The following is a 20,175-nucleotide window of genomic DNA, read 5'->3' as shown; positions in this document are numbered from 1 at the left end:
TAGAAAGGTTTACTTTTACAACATGGTAATTACAAAACATCTGTCAACGAATACACTTGCTATGAAAGTTTAAGTCTTTTACCACGAAACTGCCTTTACCATGAAAACTTTGTAGTAAAGGCATGGCGGGTAAACACATATGTGTGGTAGAAAAATAAACACACACACACACACACACACACACACACACACACACACACACACACACACACACACACACACACACACACACACACACACTTAAACATATATTTTATGTATACATTTGTGGAAATGTTTAAATACATATTACATATATAGTATATATATTTGCGTATTATTATATATATATATGTGTGTGTGTATATATATATATACACACACACACATTGTGACCCACAAACCATACCCACCCTAATAATTCCCTCACCACTCTAAATCCCTTACCAACCTAATAATGCTTTTACCACCCCAAAACCCATACCCACCCAAAACCCATAAAATGCCCCTACCAGCATAATCCCAGACCCACCATGAACCCTAAAAATGCCCTTACCACCCAAAAACTCATAGCCACCCTAAAAACCACATATATATATATATATATATATATATATATATATATATATATATACTTAAACCACTTAACACTAACCTGTACTTCCCTGCAAAACCATTACCACGCATATACATTTACCATTCATGCCTTTAGAAAGAAATGTGTTGTAAAGGCATGCGCGGTAAAGGTATATTTGTAGTAAAGGCATGCGTGGTAAAGGCATATTCGTGGTAATGGCACCATTCATGCCTTTAGAAATAAATTTGTTGTAAAGGCATGCGTGGTAAAGGTATATTCTTAGTAAAGGAATGCGTGGTAAAGGCATATTTGTGGTAATGGCATAGTTGTAAATGCATTTCGTGGTAAATGCATCCTTGTAAATAATGTTTCCCGGCTAGAATACTTCATGGCTAGTCACTGTTGTGTGCCAGGTATGCAGATAGGCCAGGCAGTGCTATACTATAGGCAGTGTAAATTAGCAAGGCAGTGGCATATGTCCGGGCATGCCTTATAAGCAAGTCCATGCCATGTGTTTCAGATATACCTTATTGACCAGTGAATGCAATGTTTGCAGGGTATGCCATTATTCAGTCAGTCTCACGCTCATAGCCTAGTCAGTGTGGTGTATGACAAATGATAGTTAATACTGCTTTGTGTAAAGAGGCCTAGTTCCACCAGCTACCACACATATGCATACACTGGCGCACATACACAATCATTTCTGTCAACTCAGCGGTCCTTCCTATGAAGCGCTATGTGCTCCTTTTTGCGTCTTGGTTTCTGGTGAGTAATGGAGGGTGTGCATGATGCTGGCTGCCATAGATGTGCCCTGAGCCGACAGGCAGGTGCTGTGTTGGGCCTGCCTTGGAGAGTCACTAAATATCCTTTAGCCTCCAGATAGGCCCAGAACTAAGGGTGGTTGGCTTGTTGGAGAATGTGACTGGGCTGACCACTGCTGTCAGTAAGACAGCATTCTTCTGGGCACATATATTTCTGACCCTAAATCCCGTGATTGTGAATGTCTTGTTACTGTACTCTCAAGGATATGGTTCCCCCCTAATTGCCTTGTGCAAGACCATTGTTTTACAGAAATCCTGCCTACGTTTTTTTTCAAAGTAAAGGTTGATGGGAAGTGTATCTAACTCAGAATATTTGCTTAAGGATCAAATGGGAAAGCATCCTATAAGAATAAAAAGTAATAACGGATAAAACGAGGAAGGATTACCTCGGTGGAGCACAGCTCCTTGTGATGAAGTGTTGTGGGAATGGCTCCCTTCCTAACGGACGGGCATGCCTCTCGGATTTTAGCCATGAAAGAAACCTTAGAGCCCTTAAAATGTTTTCTTTTGATTTGCAGTAAGAAATACTGGCTGAGACGTTTTGTTTATTTATACTGTTATAATAAAATACTTGTGATCTTTACATATTCTCTATAACCCCTGGCATTGTATTCTCTCTTGCTAGGCCATTTTTATGATTCCCACAAATCCGCCGCCAACTTTCCGAAAGCCAGAGCTCTGGACTGATGAGTTTACTGATTTTGTTAAGAAATGTCTGGTGAAGAATCCGGAACAGCGAGCTACAGCAACGCAGCTTCTGCAGGTTGGTTTGCAAAAAGGGAGTTAATGTTCGCCTGCTCTTCTTTCTTTATCTGACTGGACCATATAGGGCCCATAAAATCTAACAGACCAAAAATAGGTTTCGTCATCGCCATGGCTATAAATATGCGCTTTGCAAGTTTGCAGGTAGTTTCCCGGTAGTGTTGTAAAGGGTAAGTTCCACATAACACACTTTGTTAGGCATTGAAAAACCCACTAAGCGAGGTACAAGAACCATGCAGACATTATAATTTTTCCAATATGACTTCTGAAATTTTCTCCAGCTTTACCAGCTGAAATTAAGACTTATCATTCATATTGCTAATGTAGGTGATGAGCCAGGAACCCAAATTTAGGCCATTGGTACCACTTTGGGGATGGGTTCTAACATGATTTTTTTGCATGGTATGGATGCCTAAAGATGGAAAATATGTGATAGCAAGTCATCACTCTTTGCCTTTTGTTTGATGATATAGGATTAGCAAGAATAGCCCAAAAAAATAATGGTTTTCATATTTTTGATAAATAGCGTACAAATTCATTATATTATGTGGAAAAATAAATCTAATTACACCAGATTGGTTAAATTCCATATATTTTAAAAATAATTATGCTTATTAATTGGAATAATAACACTATAATCCTTAAAATAACAATAAAACATCGTATTCCTCATATTGATATGGATTATATGCATAATTTTCACTTAAAAGTTCAACAAATAATAGGTGTCACATCTTACATAGGCAATGTATGTCATGAGTGAACATGAACATAAATTTATAATTCACATTTGTCGTCATCTGAATATGGGTCATAATTTTCTGCGTCTGATTGATTTTCACAGGCGGGAAGTCTGCCCGTCAGTGCACTTGAGGTTATTTAGACAGCACACACATGTTGGCAGTTTGCAATTCCTAATGCAGTTGCAAGGAAGTAGACCTAACACAGCCTGAGGTGCTGGCTGCCCCTCCTTCCAGTCCACTATCAGCTACTCTGCTCCCTCGTGTTTTTCCAGCTTCAACCCTCTCCCAATAGGACTAGGTGTCTATGGACCCTTCAGAAGTCATCACTTGCTTATAGCAGCTTGATAATTTGCATGTTTGGCATGTTTCTTCAGACAGCCCCTGAAAAGAGGAAGTTTTCTTTACTCAGAATAGGTGATATCTCAAGTCATTCATGTGATGAACCGAAGATTTTGGTGCATACAGCAAGCACGAGAATTGCTCCAATTTGTCCATTAGTTCTTCAGAGAGATCCCATTTGTCTCTGAGCTGCGAAAATGTTTCCTATGTATGTCTTTTGGCAGATGGGATTTTGAATGAATTTACCTTTCCTTTTCCTGCAAATGCCTGTACTGTTTCACATCCAGTAAACATACTGAGACCTAGCATAGCTTTTTTCTCTAATGTCAAGGACTGACTTAGGTGTTTTAGTACCCCATTTCAGAAACATTTTAGCCATGATGTCATAGAATCCCAAACACATTTAAACACATCGGTGTCATCTGAGCTTATCATTACTGCCTCATAACCCTCATTAGCAGCTTGTGCAGCATGCAGCAATAAATGACCATTTGCTTCTTCATTTGTACTGTTGAGATCAGGCACTTTGTGGCTCCCTTTAGATGTGATTTTGTAGCATTTATCTTCACAAACTGGTGAGAGGGCATACAGTGCTGCATTCAATGCTGAGGGAAGAGGTGAGTTATGTGAGCCAGTAGAGGCTGTGGAAGAGGTGATGATGGAAGGAAGGAAGGCTATGCCTAAAGATGCACAGTTCAGGGCAGACCACCAAGGAGCTACTCAAACTCAGGCTAAATCTGAGATATCAGTTTAAGATAAATTACTCACACCGAAGCTGGGAGGCTGTCCCTAGGAGTTGTTACTGTCAGATGCGGTGTTGAGGGAGCATGTTTGTCTCTCTTTCAGTTCAGTCGGACTCAGCGGATGAGGCCACTGGGTCTTGGGGGGGGGGGCAGTGGAGCGAAAGGGTTGCTGGAGAGTGTTCTGAGTGATGTAAGCATCCCAGATAGAAGGGACAAACCCTTGATCCCTGGAGGATCTGGACAAAAGTCTTCCCGAATGGTCAAAAAGAGGAGACCTCATGAGGAGGCTAGGTCCACAGATGGTTTAGGGGATGGTTTAAAATGAGACTATACTGCCACCCCTGGCCTGGAAGACCACTTGTCGGGAGAGAAAATCATGCGGAGGTGGCTACATTGGAGGTGATATACCAACGTATCATGGCCCATCACTAGGAAACTCAGGCAGGTAGCCGTAGGGGTCGAACAGCTATCAGGAAGCTGCATGGTGCTATTCGTAAAGTGACTAAAGCTTGTTCAGAATTTTCCCAAAGAATGGGTGAGGTGGAAAATAGAATGCTAGCTCTAGATTCTGAAGCGGCTACCAGTTGACAGAGGGCAGAGGCACTGGAATCTCAGGTTGTTGACATCCCAGGGGTGTGGAATTTAATAAAATATCTACTTGTTCATGGGACAGGTTGCTTCGTAAATCTACTTTCCTGTAAAAAAAAATCTACCTGTCCCTTTGTTACCATGTAGTGCGGTGACAAATTATGACAGCAATCTCATTATATAAGAGCTCTGATAATAGCCCCTCTGATTATGCCAGGGCTAATAGTATAGTAGGGCTTGACTACTAGCAATTTCCCCTTTTTGACACCTTTCTGCAGAGCTTCATACTGGTGCTAGTGGAAGCAGTTCTAGGGTTGGAATGTGTTTGAGTCTGTGCACACCTACTAACTTGCATGTTTTAAGGATTTTCTTCATCTCTTCTCTAATCTTTTCCCATACTGAGAAAGGTTGGAAATTTACTCCTGACCAGGGCAGAAGTGGAAGTTTTTCCAGGGTTAAGAAGAAAGTGGTTGGAGGCAAAGTGAACTTGTAAACGCTCAATAGATTTTTGCTTGAGCAAATCTACATACACATGCATATTTGCTTGTGCTAAAACACAATTCATAATCAATCAATCAATCAGTATTTGTAAAGCATGGCCACTCACCTGTGAGGGTCTCAAGGCGCTGGAGGGGGAGGGAAGGGGCCTCATCTGAAGAGCCACGTCTTGAGGTTCTTTCAGAAGATGGTGAGCGACGGGCTTTGTCTGAGGTGCAGGGGGAGGTTGTTCCAGCTCTTCGCTGCAGTGTAGGTAAAAGATCGTCCTCCGGCGGTGGTTTTGCGGATGCGAGGGGCGGTGGCCATGGCCATCCGGGTGGAGGGATCTGGCAGTGGTGTGGAAGGAGACGTGGTGGTTCAGATAGGCTGGTCCTGTGTTGTGTTTGGCCTTGTACGTGTGGGTGAGAAGTTTGAAGGTGATTCGCTTCTCCAATGGTAGCCAGTGGAGGGTCCTCAGGTGTTGGGAGATGTGTTCTCGGCGTGGGAGGTCCACAATGAGCCTGGCAGTAACGTTCTGGTTGAGTTAACGTTTTTTTGATGTTCCTAGTTGAGGTGCCGGCGTAGAGGGCGTTGCCGTAGTCGAGCTTGCTCGTGACTAAGGCGTGGGTGACTCTCTTGCGACAGTCTGCTGGGATCCATCTGAAGATCTTCTGGAGTTTGCGGAGTGTGTGCCAGCAGGAGGAGGTGACAGAGTTTACCTGGCGGGTCATGGATAGGGAGGAGTCGAGGATGATTCCTGAGTTGCGGGCGTGCTCGATCGGCGCAAGGGGGACGCTGAGGGATGAGGGCCACAATGAGTCGTCCTAGGCTGAGGTGGTGATTCCGAAGATGATGAGCTCTGTCTTGTCGGAGTTGAGTTTGAGGCAGCTTTCTCTCATCCAGGTGGCGACAGCTTCCATTTCTGCGTGAAAGTTCCTTTTGTCCATTCCCAGGACTTTGGTGATGGGGAATGATGAGTTGTGTGCATATGACACGATGTTCATACCGTGGCTTCTGACGATGGCAGCAAGAGGGGCCATGTGTATGTTGAACAGTGTGGGACTCAGTTAGGATCCTTGGGGGACTCCGCAGTTGACTCCTGTGGGTCTGGAGGTGTATGGTGGGAGTCTGACCCTCAGTATTCTCCTGGAGAGGAAAGAGTGGATCCATTCCAGGGCTCTTCCGTGGATTCCGATGTCGTGGAGTCTGGTGCGCAGAGTGCTGCGTGAGACCATGTCGAAAGCTGCTGAGAGGTCAAGGAGTATGACTGCTGCAGTGAGGCCACGGTCTAGGAGTAATCTGATGTTGTCGGTGGCTGCCAGGAGTGCTGTCTCCATGCTGTAATTGCGGAAACTGGACTGGGAGCTGTCCAGAGAGTTGTTGGCTTCGATGAAATTTCTTCAAAAGAGAGCGTATTTCGGCGTGTTTCCAGTCCTCAGGGAAGGTGCCTGTGCTGATGGAGCAGTTAATTGTGTTACGAAGCTCGGGAATGGATGCGCTGGCTCTGATGTATATGTGGTACGGACAGTGGTCCGAGGGGGCTCCGGAGTGGGTGCTGTTCATGATGTTGACTGTTTCCTCTCTGGTGAGCGTGCACCAGGCATGGATGGTCTGGGCGGGTTCTTGGGTGGTGGGGAGTGGGGGGGGGGGGGGGTTGATCACAGGTTCCGGTGCCAAGTGACAGAAAGCTGTCGTAGATGTCTGTGACCTTGTGGTGGAAAAAGGAGGCAAGTTTGTTGCAGAGGTCCTGTGACGGGGATGCTAGTGGCTTCGAAGGGGGGATCTGTGAACTCGTTGATGACTGAGAAGAGTTCCTTCAAGTTGTGTGCGGAGGAGTTGATGTACTCCTGGAGGGTGTCCTTCCTTCCATTCTTGATTTTTCATCGTTGAGCGGCGGTTGCGGCTATGCATGAGGCGAGGTCTTCGCTGGATTGGCTATTTCTCCATTTTTTCCCTAAACGTCTGCAGGTATGCTTTGATTCTTGGAGTTCGGTGGTGAACCAACTGGCCTTCTTAGGTACGTGTTTGGCTGATGTCAGTTAGAGAGGGGCTAGAGTTTAGGCGCATTCGGTGATCCATGCGTTGAGGTTGCGCGCTGCTGTGTTGGCGTCATCAGAGGGGGAGGGGTTTGGCGAGTGATGAGGTGAGTTGCTCGTTGGTGATTTCGTTCCATTTCCTGTGGGGGGTCCTGGAGGTGCGTGGGGGGCTGCTGAGTGCAGTGATTGTGCAGTGTATACAGCAGTGGTCAGTCCAGTCTGGGGTGGAGATGGTCTCAATGGTGATCTGGTCGCTTGAGGTGAAGATGAGGTCCAGTGTGTGTCCTGCGATGTGTGTGGGAGTGGAAACCAGCTGTCTGAGGCAGAGGGCCGGCGAGGTTGTCGAGTAGAGCAGTGGTGTTTTGGTCGGTGTGGTCCTCGAGGTGGAAGTTCAGGTCGCCGAGGAGGAGATAGTCGACTGACAGCAGGGCATGGGGCTATCGATGTCCACAACGTCGTCTATGAAAGCTGGGCGGGGCCAGGTGGCCTGTATACCAGGGTGCAGCGGATGGAGGAGTTGTGGTTGGAGTGGACCTGGAAGTGAAGGTGTTCGATGGTGGTGCAGTGATCTTCTTGGACAGCTTTGACACGTAGTGAGGACTTGTGTACTCCACCTGGGCGGGAGGGCTGGTCCCTCCTTAGGATGCTGTAACCATCGGGAATGGCGATGGCGATGGCTGGACCCGAGGTGGGGTTGGTCCAAGTCTTGGTGAGGAAGTCGATGTCTGGTAGGGTGGTGTCGATCAGGTCCCAGAGTTCAGTGGCGTGTTTGTGGAGGGAGCGAATGTTCAGAAGCAGACAGTTGATGGAGTTGTGGAGGTTGTTGGTAGCTTTGTGTGCAGCTTTGTGTGCAGAAAGTACCTTCGGTTTTTTAAGGTTGGTGCTGAAGTTGCAGTTCCTGCAGGTGAAAGGTCTGTGGGTCTCTTTGGGGGAGATGGTGCAGCAGTTGTTGAGATTTCCAGTGTGAGAGGCCACTAGACCACCCTTTTATTGCACTTTTAGAGGGGAATTCGGAGATTTGTCCCGGTGTAGCAGGACTAAGAGAGTACAAAGTCCTTGCCTACGTGGATGATATTGCAGTGGCTAGCTCAGACCCTTCCTCAGCCTTGAACGAGATAGAAAAGGATCGTAAGCTGTTTGGGGCTTTTAGGTTATAAACTGAATGTTGCCAAGACATAAGTGGGTTGTACTAAAGGACTTTGATGTAGTGCCCCCCCGCAGGACTGAGAAGGCTACATATTTAGGGGTACAGAGGACAGCAGATTTAGGACATCTGGTTTTATTAACTATGGCTCCGCTGCTGGATACTTTGGGGCAGGAATTGAGAAGACTTAACTCTACCGAAACTCCTTTATCTTTTTTGGGGCCAATTCCCTGGAAGACAATAAGTTTTGGCTGGGGAATTTTAAAAGTCTGTGCTTTACTTTTCTTTGGGGGTTTAGGAAGGCAAGGAGGGCGGTGAAGCACATGATACTCCCTAGGGAGCGAGGGGGTTGGGTAGTTATTACCCTCACTCTTTTTTACTGGTCCTGTATGTTAAAGCACATGAATATATTGACCATGGGTAGGACAGCTAGGCTAACAGTAGCAGAAGCCCGCTCAATCTATGAGTTTGTTTTAGGAATGGATGTCAAGGGATGGCTGGTGAGGAATATTGAACCTAGCTATACACAAGAAGCATACAAGGTGTGGCAGCAAATCACAAGGGTTGTCAAGGTAGCTGAATTTAATTATTGTGCACCTTTATGGGGATCGCCGGCATTACCTGTCATTTTTCATGACACAATCAGCAGAAGGTGGGGCACAGTATGGGATTACGGTGCTCGGGTATCTGTTTGAAGATCAACTGTGCTCTTTTAGTGAGATCCAAGAAAGATATGGGCTGACTAGGGGTCGACTTTTACAAGTATCTCCAGATCAGGGATTTTATTATCAAGTCATGCAAGAATCAATCTTCGATTGGTCATGTCCCTCTAGCTGTGGCTATTGATAAGGGAGCTAGGATTGGGACAATATATACCTTGTTACTGCAGGAACTGCCTGACAATCTAGATTCTGTTAAAGCCAAGTGGGAAGCAAGATTTGGCATGGGAGACTTAAAAGTACAGCAGTCGCTTGATGTTGGGAGAACTTCGTTGACCGCAGGTTTACATTGCCATCATTTTAAAACTATTTTTGCTCTATATTATACCCCACTGAAGCTTTGTAAATGCGACAGGAGACCTAACAGCACTTGCCATTGCTGCAGGGATCGTCAGACAGAGCGTACATATGTCTTTTTCTTGTCCTACTCGCTCCCCTTTTCTGGGTGATATTGCCATGTTTATTACTCAGATCATAGGAGAACAGGTACAGATCACCTCTGTGATGATAATGTTAAGAGTTGTTGAAGCCGAGGCTGGTGGGGAGGCTGTGAAGAAAGAGTCTTTATTTTTATTTTTATAGCAATGGCAGTGGTACAAATGTTTATATCATCTGGCTGGCTTAGCACAGAACCCCCAACGTTCACTGAATGGAGATCTAGAATTTTAACAGTGTATAATATGGAAATGAATCTATATGGATGTTAGGGTCTGAATGCACGAAAAGTGGGGAGGAGGATTTGGCTACTTATTTCTAGTTGGCATGGAAAATTGGAACATGATGGACCTGTTTAGAGCCTGTGGAGGTCAGTTAGGGGGAGGGGTGGGCAGATTATGGGATATCTCTCTGGCTCCAATCTAGGGATACAGGAAGACACATGTCTTTGATTTACACCTAACTGTGTTTATGTTTGACGGAGGAATGTTGAGGCATTGGGGATAAGTGCTTATACTCTGCTCTCTGTTTTGAAGGGTTTTCTGTTTAAATGGTTTGATGAAGCACATTTGCTTCTTTTGCTTTTTTCTTGTCCACCATCAATTTTGGTGTACTGTGTACTGCCACCCTAATTAAAAACTAGATAATAATTTTTTTTTTTAAAAACAAGGTACAGAAAAGAGGGTAGCAAGGAAGGTTTTGAAGAATAGTATTGGTACTAGATCCTCTATCTGATTCCGCTTATATACACATTGGCAATAAACATAAACGTACAGGAGATTAAAGAAAAAATGCAAATTGGTACAAATTCTGGTGCAGATAATTTATCTGTGACTTACCGTGTGTTGAAAGTTTCTTCTACACCTCTTTTTCTGAATCAGATGTTCAGGGATTCACCACATGATTTAGGTTCATTACCACTTTTCATCCATCATACTCCTGTACCTAATTTGAGTCAGGGTCTTCTGATCTATCAGACAAATATATACGCCCCCAAAGCATTTGTTTTCAAACTTTATTTTCACAATATTAAGGTTTTTCTTTACTTTTGGTACCTCTTCCTATAACCAGTGATGAAGCAACTTTTGTAGTGTCCTTAAGGGAGGAAAGAGATGTTAGTAGGCCTGAACCCCAGAATGTTTTCTGATTTTTTTTTTTTTTTTTTATCACGCTTGGATTTTAGTGGAATAACCTATTTCTTGACTTTGTTACCTTTATCTGGCTCCTAAATGCTGAGGGACCTATTCGCAAAGATAAATAGCATTTTCTAGAGCAAGTTAATTTGAGTAGCAGTTTTTCTGTAAATACGTATTGATATTTCAGTAGATTTCTTGTATTTGGCTACTATGGGTGTAAAACCACCTTCTATCCTTGCAGTGCACTCCGTCGTAGTGCTCTCAATGGTTTAACATGGTTGATTATGACACAGTAAGTTGCAAAGTAGTGATGTTGACCCTGTCAGGAGATAACCACTCCAGTAGTTAAATAACTTTAATGAACTTGAACGGCATATCTGTAAAGTGAGATGGTAATGTCCCATATAAAATCAACATCAGCTCTCAAACGGTTGTATTTATTTCCAGGTATCAAAGTTCAGTCCGTCACTGGGGCTATTCCAGGTCGGTGACACATAGTGCTACCAGTCAGTTAAGCTTATCATTGAAGGACAAACTTTGTGATAATGGACTCTGATTTTATTGGCCAAATTAAACAACGCATGTAGTGAACCCTTATAGTGACCTCTATCTAGTTTCTCTTTCCCATCAGAATCAAAAGTTGTTTACTGTAATGAATTGGGGTGCCTATGAATGGTCTCAGGAATTAAATGACAGAGGCTGACAGCTCACACCTACATTGCAAACCTTTGCACAGTAGTTACAGTAATAGTAGTCCAAACAGTCACATAGTGGACTAGGCACTCTTCGCATACCTGATTTGCAGCCACCACCCACATTTCTGATGAATCGGTATTTAGAAAGCCATGTTGCTAGTGAGAGCTGTGTATTCCTCAAAATATTAGTTCAAATTGGTAATGCTGGCCTGAGTTGGAATCTTTTCCTCAAATCACTACTTTGGTGCAATATGAATTGTATTTGGTTGATTTTCCAGTCCTATAAACTCATTTACTGAAGCATTTATCAAGTAGGTTTTCTTTTGGTCACTCAGCCAAAGCCCGTTTAGTTCTATCAATACAAACCCAAACGACTACACAAAATCCACAGAATCCCAGGTATTCAACTCTGTTAGATCAATGACAACCATTAATTGTTTTGGCCTATCTTGTACAACATTGATATCTATTATAAGCACAGTTTATATTCTAAGCATATCTCTAAACATCTGTAACAAAAAAGAGTAATTTCAAAATGTAAAAGACGCATGCCTACCTAAAAACAAAAAAAATAAAAGGAAAATATAAATCTATCCCAACTCTTCCAAGGTAAAGGCTTACCATTGGTTAGTGATAACAAGTTGCACCCAGTTCACGATCCTTTGCCTTGAGTCTGTGTTTATCTATTACTGACCATGACACAAAATTCTGATCAAACCTTTTTAATTTTACTGCACATTTTGCTTAATCTTGCTAGCTCTCAAATGCTCTAGAGAAGCAGTGTTTGACTCAAAATGGTGCCTATCGCTATATTGTCACAATGCCCCAAATTTAAAATTCTGTCCAGTCCAATCAAGTTTGTTCCCAAAAAGTGTACTTGCATAACAGAGACAAAATCAAAATATATATAACTCAGAGGGAGGGTGACTGTTTAGTTGAGAAATTCTCTAAGACGGAATGTACTGTTCAGCTCCTACCCATGCTTAAAGGCAGGTTAAAACCAGCTACCAAGCTCTTGAAGGACCCTATTAAAGCAAGGGTAGGAACCCCAAGGTTGAAATGCAAGTACAAAGCCTCACATTCTGATCCACCATACATAAGGAGACATGTTAAAGCGTAAACTTTGATCGTCTACTCTGCACACAAGCATTCAACTCTCAGGGACGGAAGGCACTCCGCTGTCCAACAAGGAGAGTAAGTAGTTGGACACAGCAGGTAAGGAGGTGGCCACGAGGGCCTCTAACCACTGGAGCATTGCCAATTCTGTTGACTTACTGGCACGATACAATAGTGGACATTAAGACCAAACGCAGGAATTGCTTCAGCACCTACCATCTGAATACCAAAAGAGGGAGAGAAAGTAGTCACAGAGGGCAAAAGAATTTCAAACACAACTATGTTTGCCTTTGATGTAGTGGACACCACAGCCCAGGGGGGGTCAATAAAAGTATCCTTATTCCATAGCATGCATGGCTCCATATCTCTTGGTTTAAACCAGAGGTGCAAAAACACCTATTTAATCCCCCCTTTGATAGGGAACATCTGTTCGTGCCACAGGTCTGCCAAATGTAGAAAAAAGTAGAAAGTATACAGATATGAATAAAGCCACTGGGGCTCTCCATACCACTAACTTCTCCTTTCGAAGGCAGCAATACCGTGAAGGTTCTCAGACCACCTCCCCAGACAAAGACTCTTTATCAGAGGCAGTAACAGCAGACATACCACCCTTAAACCCTAAAGGCTACTGTAGAGGCTAGCATAGGGACAAAATAGAGGAAGAGCCATGGGAGGTTCTGACAAGTTGTTCTCCACCACCATCACAAAACACTGACTCTACAGCTGACCACATAACACACGTTAGGGGGAGAATCGGGGATTTCATGTCGCACTGGCAAAAAATCACTTAAGGCAAATGGGTTCTTCCCCTACTTCAACACGGTTAGTGCCTAGAGCTTCACTCATTGTGTTTTTTCAATAAACTTTATTGGGTTTTCATTCATTCCATCAAAGCCAGAGCGACAACAAGAAGCATTCAAGTCTACATCTTGTCAAATAAAGTTAATTACAGGTTCATATTTTTACATTCTCAATCCAAATACTCTATTATCCTCAGCTGAAAAGCAGTAATTATCCAGGTTGTCACAACTTCTGTTTAACAATAGTAACTCCTTGCTCACTCCTCATTTCACATGGATCAGATTGTTGCATAAGCTTGTCAAGGTGCTTTATTGTTTTCCATTGCTGTAGTCTGGTTAGTTTATATCTACGAATGTGGGTGTGTGACTCAAGGTCCAGTTGGGCAATTTGCCCCTGCAATCCTTCAGTTAGGTCACCATCCTGTTTTATGGACTATGGCCTCCCACTGTTCTGCAATAGAACATAGTTTCAGACACCTGCCTTTTTCCTTGTGTAGTGCTCTTCCTTCCACCTCCGCCCAAGTTATGGCACATGGTGGGGGCGCCGATTTCCACTGCATTGTAATGCACCACGTAGCCAGCCATCTGTAAATCTTATTTTCACTTTAGATCTGGGGGATCTCAGAATGTACCAATTAAGCAGGCCTCTGAACTTTAGCTTGTCAGAAAGTTCTGCTAGGTTTCTATGGACTGTATCCCACTATTGTCGCAGTGATGGGCAATCTCACAGGACGTGCTTAAAGTCTGTGGGGGAATGATGACAACGAATACAGTGGGAACAGACAGCTGATTTTCTGTGGTGTTAGGTAAGCTATATGTAGAGTGTTAACCCCTTCGCTGCCAGGCCTTTTCCCCCTCCTGTGCCGAGCCTTTTTTTGGCTATTTGGGGCAGTTCGCGCTTAGGCCCTCATAACTTTTTGTCCACATAAGCTAGCCAAGCCAAATTTGCGTCCTTTTTTTCGAACATCCTAGGGATTCTAGAGGTACCCAGACGTTGTGGGTTCCCCAGAAGGAGGCCAAGAAATTAGCCAAAATACAGTGAAAATTTCGTTTTTTTCAGAAAAATGGGAAAAAGGGGCTGCAGAAAAAGGCTTGTGGTTTTTCCCCTGAAAAGGGCATCATCAAAGGGTTTGCGGTGCTAAAATCACCAGCTTCCCAGCTTTCAGGAACAGGCAGACTGGAATCATAAAACCCAATTTTTCAACACAATTTTGGCATTTTACTGGGACATACACCATTTTTACGTTTTTGTGTGTTTTCAGCCTCCTTCCAGTCAGTGACAGAAATGGGCATGAAACCAACGCTGGATCCCAGAAACCGCAACATTTCTGAAAAGTAGACAAAATTCTGAATTCAGCAAGGGGTAATTTGTGTAGATCCTACAAGGGTTTCCTACAGAAAATAACAACTGAAAAAGAAAAATATTGAAATTAAGGTGAAAAAAACATAAATATTTCTCTACGTTTTACTCTGTAACTTTTTCCTGCAATGTCAGATTTTCGAAAGCAATATACCGTTACGTCTGCTGGACTCTTCTGGTTGCGGGGATATATAGGGCTTGTAGGTTCATCAAGAACTCTAGGTACCCAGAGCCAATAAATGACCTGCACCCTGTAGTGGGTTTTCATTCTATACTGGGTATACAGCAATTAATTTGCTGAAATATAAAGAGTAAAAAATAGCTATCAAGAAAACCTTTGTATTTCCAAAATGGGCACAAGATAAGGTGTTGAGAAGCAGTGGTTATTTGCACATCTCTGAATTCCGGGGTGCCCATACTAGCATGTGAATTACAGGGCATTTCTCAAATAGACGTCTTTTTTACACACTGTCTTACATTTGGAAGGGAAAAATGTAGAGAAAGACAAGGGGCAATAACACTTGTTTTGCTATTCTATGTTCCCCCAAGTCTCCCGATAAACATGATACCTCACTTGTGTGGGTAAGCCTAGCGCCCGGGACAGGATATGCCCCAAAACACAACGTGGACACATCACAGAAAACAGAGCTGTTTTTTGCAAAGTGCCTACCTGTAGGTTTTGGCCTCTAGCTCAGCTGGCACCTAGGGAAACCTACCAAACCTGTGCATATTTGAAAACTAGAGACCTAGGGGAATCCAAGATGGGGTGACTTGTGGGGCTCTAACCAGGTTCTGTTACCCAGAATCCTTTGCAAACCTCAAAATTTGGCTAAAACAAAACACATTTTCCTCACATTTCAGTGACAGAAAGTTCTGGAATCTGAGAGGAGCCACAAATTTCCTTCCACCCAGCGTTCCCCCAAGTCTCCCGATAAAAATGATACCTCACTTGTGTGGGTAGTCCTAGCGCCCGCGACAGGAAATGTCCCAAAACACAAAGTGGGGACATCCCATTTTTTGACAGAAAACAGAGCTGTTTTTTGCGAAGTGCCTACCTGTAGATTTTGGCCTCTAGCTCAGCCGGCACCTAGGGAAACCTACCAAACCTGTGCATTTTTTAAAACTAGAGACCTTGGGGAATCCAAGATGGGTGACTTGTGGGGCTCTGACCAGGTTCTGTTACCCAGAATACTTTGCAAACCTCAAAATCTGTCTAAAAAAACAAATTTTCCTCACATTTCGGTGACAGAAAGTTCTGGAATCTGAGAGGAGCCACAAATTTCCTTCCACCCAGCGTTCCCCCAAGTCTCCCGATAAAAATGATACCTCACTTGTGTGGGTAGTCCTAGCGCCCGCGACAGGAAATGTCCCAAAACACAAGTGGGCACATCCCATTTTTTGACAGAAAACAGAGCTGTTTTTTGCAAAGTGCCTACCTGTAGATTTTGGCCTCTAGCTCAGCCGGCACCTAGGGAAACCTACCAAACCTGTGCATTTTTTAAAACTAGAGACCTTGGGGAATCCAAGATGGGGTGACTTGTGGGGCTCTGACCAGGTTCTGTTACCCAGAATCCTTTGCAAACCTCAATATTTGGCTAAAAAAACACATTTTCCTCACATTTCGGTGACAGAAATGGCCTAAAACCTCTGGCGCCTAGAGGTTTCTGCCCCCCCCCCCCATGGGGGCAGATCGGCCTAATACTAATAGGCCGATCTGCCCCCTGGGGGGCAGAAATGGCCTAAGATAAATCCATCCCCCCAACCCCCCCCACGGGGAACGACCATTGCATACAAGGTCGCTCCCCTAGCGTGACGGCGCAAAAAAAAGATCCCTGGTGCCTAGTGGTTTCTGCCCCCCTTGGGGGCAGATTGACCTAATAACAATAGGCCGATCTGCCCCCAGGGGGGGGGCAGAAATGGCCTAAAATAAATTCCCTCCCCCTCCACCTCCCCTCGGGGAGCGACCCTTGCCTACAAGGTTGCTCCCCTTGCGTGACGGCGCAAAAAAAAGTTCCCTGGTGCCTAGTGGTTTCTGCTTGGGGGCAGATTGACCTAAAATCGGCCGATCTGCCCCAAAAGCGGGCAGAAATGGCCTAAATACAATTTGCCCCTCCAGGGGAGCGACCCTTGTCCAAGGGGTTGCTCCCCATCTGTAAAACAAAAAACAAAAACAAAAAATCTCTGGTGCCTAGTGGTTTCTGCCTCCCTTGGGGGCAGATCAGCCTAATAACAATAGGCCGATCTGCCCCCAGAGGGGGGGCAGAAATGGCCTAAAATAATTCCCCCCCCCCCCCCCAGGGAGCGACCCTTGCCTAAGGGGTCGCTCCCCACCTAAAAAAAAAAGAAAACATAACAAAAAGAAAAGAAAAAAAATGATCCCTGGTGCCTAGAGGTATCTGCCCCCCCTGGGGGCAGAAAAGGCCTTCCCCAAAATATGCCCCCCCCCTGGGAGCGACCCTTGCCCAAGGGGTCACTCCCTTTTGTCAGTTTCAGGAAAAAAAAAAATCTCTGGTGTCTAGTGGGGTTTCAAAAGCCGGATTGCAAGCAATCCGGCTTTTGAAACCCTGGGAGAGACTTCAAAGGGAAGGAAATACATTTCCTTCCCTTTGAAGCCTCTCCGGGCCTCCCCCATCGGATTGAAAGAGAAATGCGCTGGAAGCTATGGGGGAGACCCTGTGACTAATCAGCGCGCGCTGACGTCACAGGCGGGGTTGGGGGGGGGTCAGGGGTGAAAGGGGAAGGGCTTCCCCTTCCATCCCTGACTTGGGTGGGTGTGGGGGAACCCCACAGAGGGAGCGCTAGTACGTCTGAGACCAGGACGTACTGGTTACATCCTGGGCACAGCAGCACTGTGCCTCAGGACGTAACCATTACGTCCTGGGCACAGAACAGGTTAATTGAATAAAGCTAAAAAGTGCATTTCTTGAATCCTTACGGAGGTATTTTAAGGCTCCTCGCCATTTCTTGTCATTGAAATGCCCTCCCCGAGAATTCCTCCTGTGACTCCCTTGAAGGCTGCAGGGCTATAGCTGCATGTTCTGATGGATACAACTACCTGTGGATTCCTCACCTAATGAATACTCCCATGGCGCCAGCAATCGACGGAACTCTTCTTACTAGTCTCTGCACGTCGACGAGGACGTCACTTTAGCCCACGCGACGCCGTCTGACGTCATACAGGCAATAAGAGGTCCTCGACGACGTGCCGACGTCAGTTCCCTTTTTTCCGTGCATTCGAAACGGTTATCTTCGAGGGAGCAACTGTTACTTCTGTGGTTACAGTGTATTTTTGCTGCGTAGTCTTTCGCTGTGGTAATAATGTCGCAGAGAAAGTCTGGATTCAAGCCTTGTCGTGAGTGTGGAGGCAAGATGTCAGTGACGGATCCTCATTCCGACTGCCTTTGGTGTTTGAGCTCCGACCACGACGTCTCGACTTGTGATTCATGCCAGCACATGAATCCAAAGGCCCTCAAGGAACGTGAGGCGAAGCTGTTTATGGCGAAATCGAAGGAGAAGCATCACAAGAAGTCTTCTTCGCCAAGACATCGGCGTCATCGAGACTCCCGGCGCCGTAGAGAATCTCGGCGTCATTCAAAGGAGACTCGTTCCAGGTCTCCGGATCGGCGCCGAAGGACATGGGAGATCAGTCCCACGGTTACGCCGCATCCTTTGACGCCGTTGCCCTCTCCGGCGTCTCCGACTTCACCTGGACAGGCGTCGGTGATTGAGGTATTGGAGCCTCAGGTGTAATCTCCGGCGTCGCAGACGTCGAGGCCGGCGTCGGGGTCGCCTCCGAGACAGGCACCCCAGTATCCGGCTTTTCCCACCCCTGGAGCCGATAGTTCCGCATTCTTGAATGCGATGTATGCCATCTTCCAACAGATGGCTCCAGGGGGTGCTCCGGCTGGGCCTTTGGCCTTTTCATTGGGTGATCCTGCGCCTCTTCGGCCGGCACCCTTTATGCCCTTTCTCCCTTTTGGGAACGTGGGCTCGGCGCCGGTGTCGGCGCCGGTGGCCGCTCCGGTGGCTTCAGAGGGAGTGGCCCCGGGGATTTCCATCCCTTCGACGTCGGGATTTCGGCCTGTGACTCCGGTGGGTCCATGTGCTTCGACTGCTCTTTCGTCGGCGCCGAAGTTACCTGTGGCGCCGGACGCGGCGTCGGTGGCTTCTGAAGATCGGCGCCGATCTTCGACTTCGGCGGAGGCATTGTCGACTCCGCGTATTGAACAACGGCTTCATTCGAGGAGACGTGCTCTCCGTGTATTAGAGGAGCAGGAGTACCAACGAGCCCTGGAGGAAGGAGAGCTAGAGGACTCGGGTGATGGGCTGCGTGGTCTGGAGTCGGCCAGTGGGCTGGACACTTCCCCTGAGTGGGATCTTTCGTCCCCGGGAGAATATACTGAGGAGGCTGCTTCCTTTCACGCAGTGGTACGGAAGGCAGCTAGTTTTTTGGACCTGCCTTTGCCGGTGGTGGAGGCTAAACAAAACCTTCTAACAGAGGTGCTACATCCGGCCTCAGCTGCGGCGGAGCCTCTTTTGCCATTTAATGACGCTCTGCTGGATCCGGTGTTAGAGGTGTGGAAGAGGCCGGCATCTTCCCCAGCAGTTCACAGAGCCGTGGCCAGGAGGTATCGGGCGGCTCCAACTCACCCTGGTTTTCTGTCTAGGCACCCTACGCCGGAGAGCTTGGTGGTGCAGGCCTCCTGTTCATCCAAGTCAGCGCCTGGTTCTTTCCCGACGGTGCCTGGGGACAGAGATTCAAAGAAACTGGAGGCGCAGTCCAAGAAGAATTTTCGTCCTGCAGTCTGGCGTTGAAGGCCACCAACGCAACCTGTATCCTGGGGAGGTATATTCATGCTCTGATGGATGACATTTCCTCATCATTTACAGAGCTTCCCCAGGGTCTTTTGGATGTTGTTTCAAATGCCCAGGCTGCTGCGACCCAGATTATCCAGACTGGACTGGATACGACCGACTCGGTAGCCAGAGCAATGGGCACAACTGTGGTGGCAAGGAGGCAGGCCTGGCTCCGTAACTCTGGCTTTTCTGCGGATGTACAGTCCACATTGTTGGATCTCCCGTTTGATGGGGACAAACTGTTTGGAGCCAAGGCTGATTCGGCCTTGGAACGTTTTAAGGAAAGCAGGGCCACGGCTAAGTCGTTAGGGCTCCAAGCTCCTTCTTCCACGGCCTCTTCCCGATTTTTCAGGAGGTTTTGTGGATTTGGGCGTGGCTCTTCCTCCTCTTCCTTTCGGGGAAGATATCAGCAACCTGCCTCTTCCCATCCCTATAGATCTTTTAGAGGGAGAGGTAGGGTCCGCACCAGAGGAGCCTCTCAGCAGCACTCTGCCTCTTCCTCATCCTCTGGAGGGGTGCAGCAGGGGAAGCAGCCTTAGGCTTCCACCATTTCCCACTCACTCCTCTCCTGTAGGGGGAAGATTACAGCATTTTCTCACCAAATGGAAGACTGTTACAACGGACACTTGGGTTCTCAGTATTGTGGGAAAAGGCTACACCCTTCCCTTTCGGGAGTTCCCACCCCTCATCCCGCCCCGCCCTTCTTATTGTTCAGAAGAACACCTCCTGTTGCTAGAACAGGAGGTACAAGTCCTCCTTTCAAAGGGCGCGGTGGAGTTGGTCCCAGAGCAGGAAAGGGGTCGAGGATGTTACTCAAGGTATTTCCTGATTCCCAAGAAGGATGGTCG

The 20,175-nt window shown here is 46.1% G+C and overlaps 1 protein-coding gene across 2 annotated transcripts in view; it reads left to right on the top strand.

Moving 5' to 3' along the window:
• The window catches only part of STK3 (serine/threonine kinase 3), a 731,888-nt gene that overhangs the window by 315,759 nt on the left and 395,954 nt on the right, over nucleotides 1-20,175 (top strand). For both annotated transcript variants that reach the window (XM_069220541.1, XM_069220540.1), the window contains exon 7: nucleotides 2,003-2,140. In XM_069220541.1, coding sequence (XP_069076642.1) covers nucleotides 2,003-2,140 — 138 coding nt within the window. The remainder of the gene's footprint in view (nucleotides 1-2,002; nucleotides 2,141-20,175) is intronic.

This window comes from Pleurodeles waltl, chromosome 2_2 (genome assembly GCF_031143425.1).
Source record: "Pleurodeles waltl isolate 20211129_DDA chromosome 2_2, aPleWal1.hap1.20221129, whole genome shotgun sequence".
Lineage (NCBI taxonomy): Eukaryota > Metazoa > Chordata > Amphibia > Caudata > Salamandridae > Pleurodeles > Pleurodeles waltl.
This window is presented reverse-complemented; position numbering and strand designations above follow the sequence as displayed.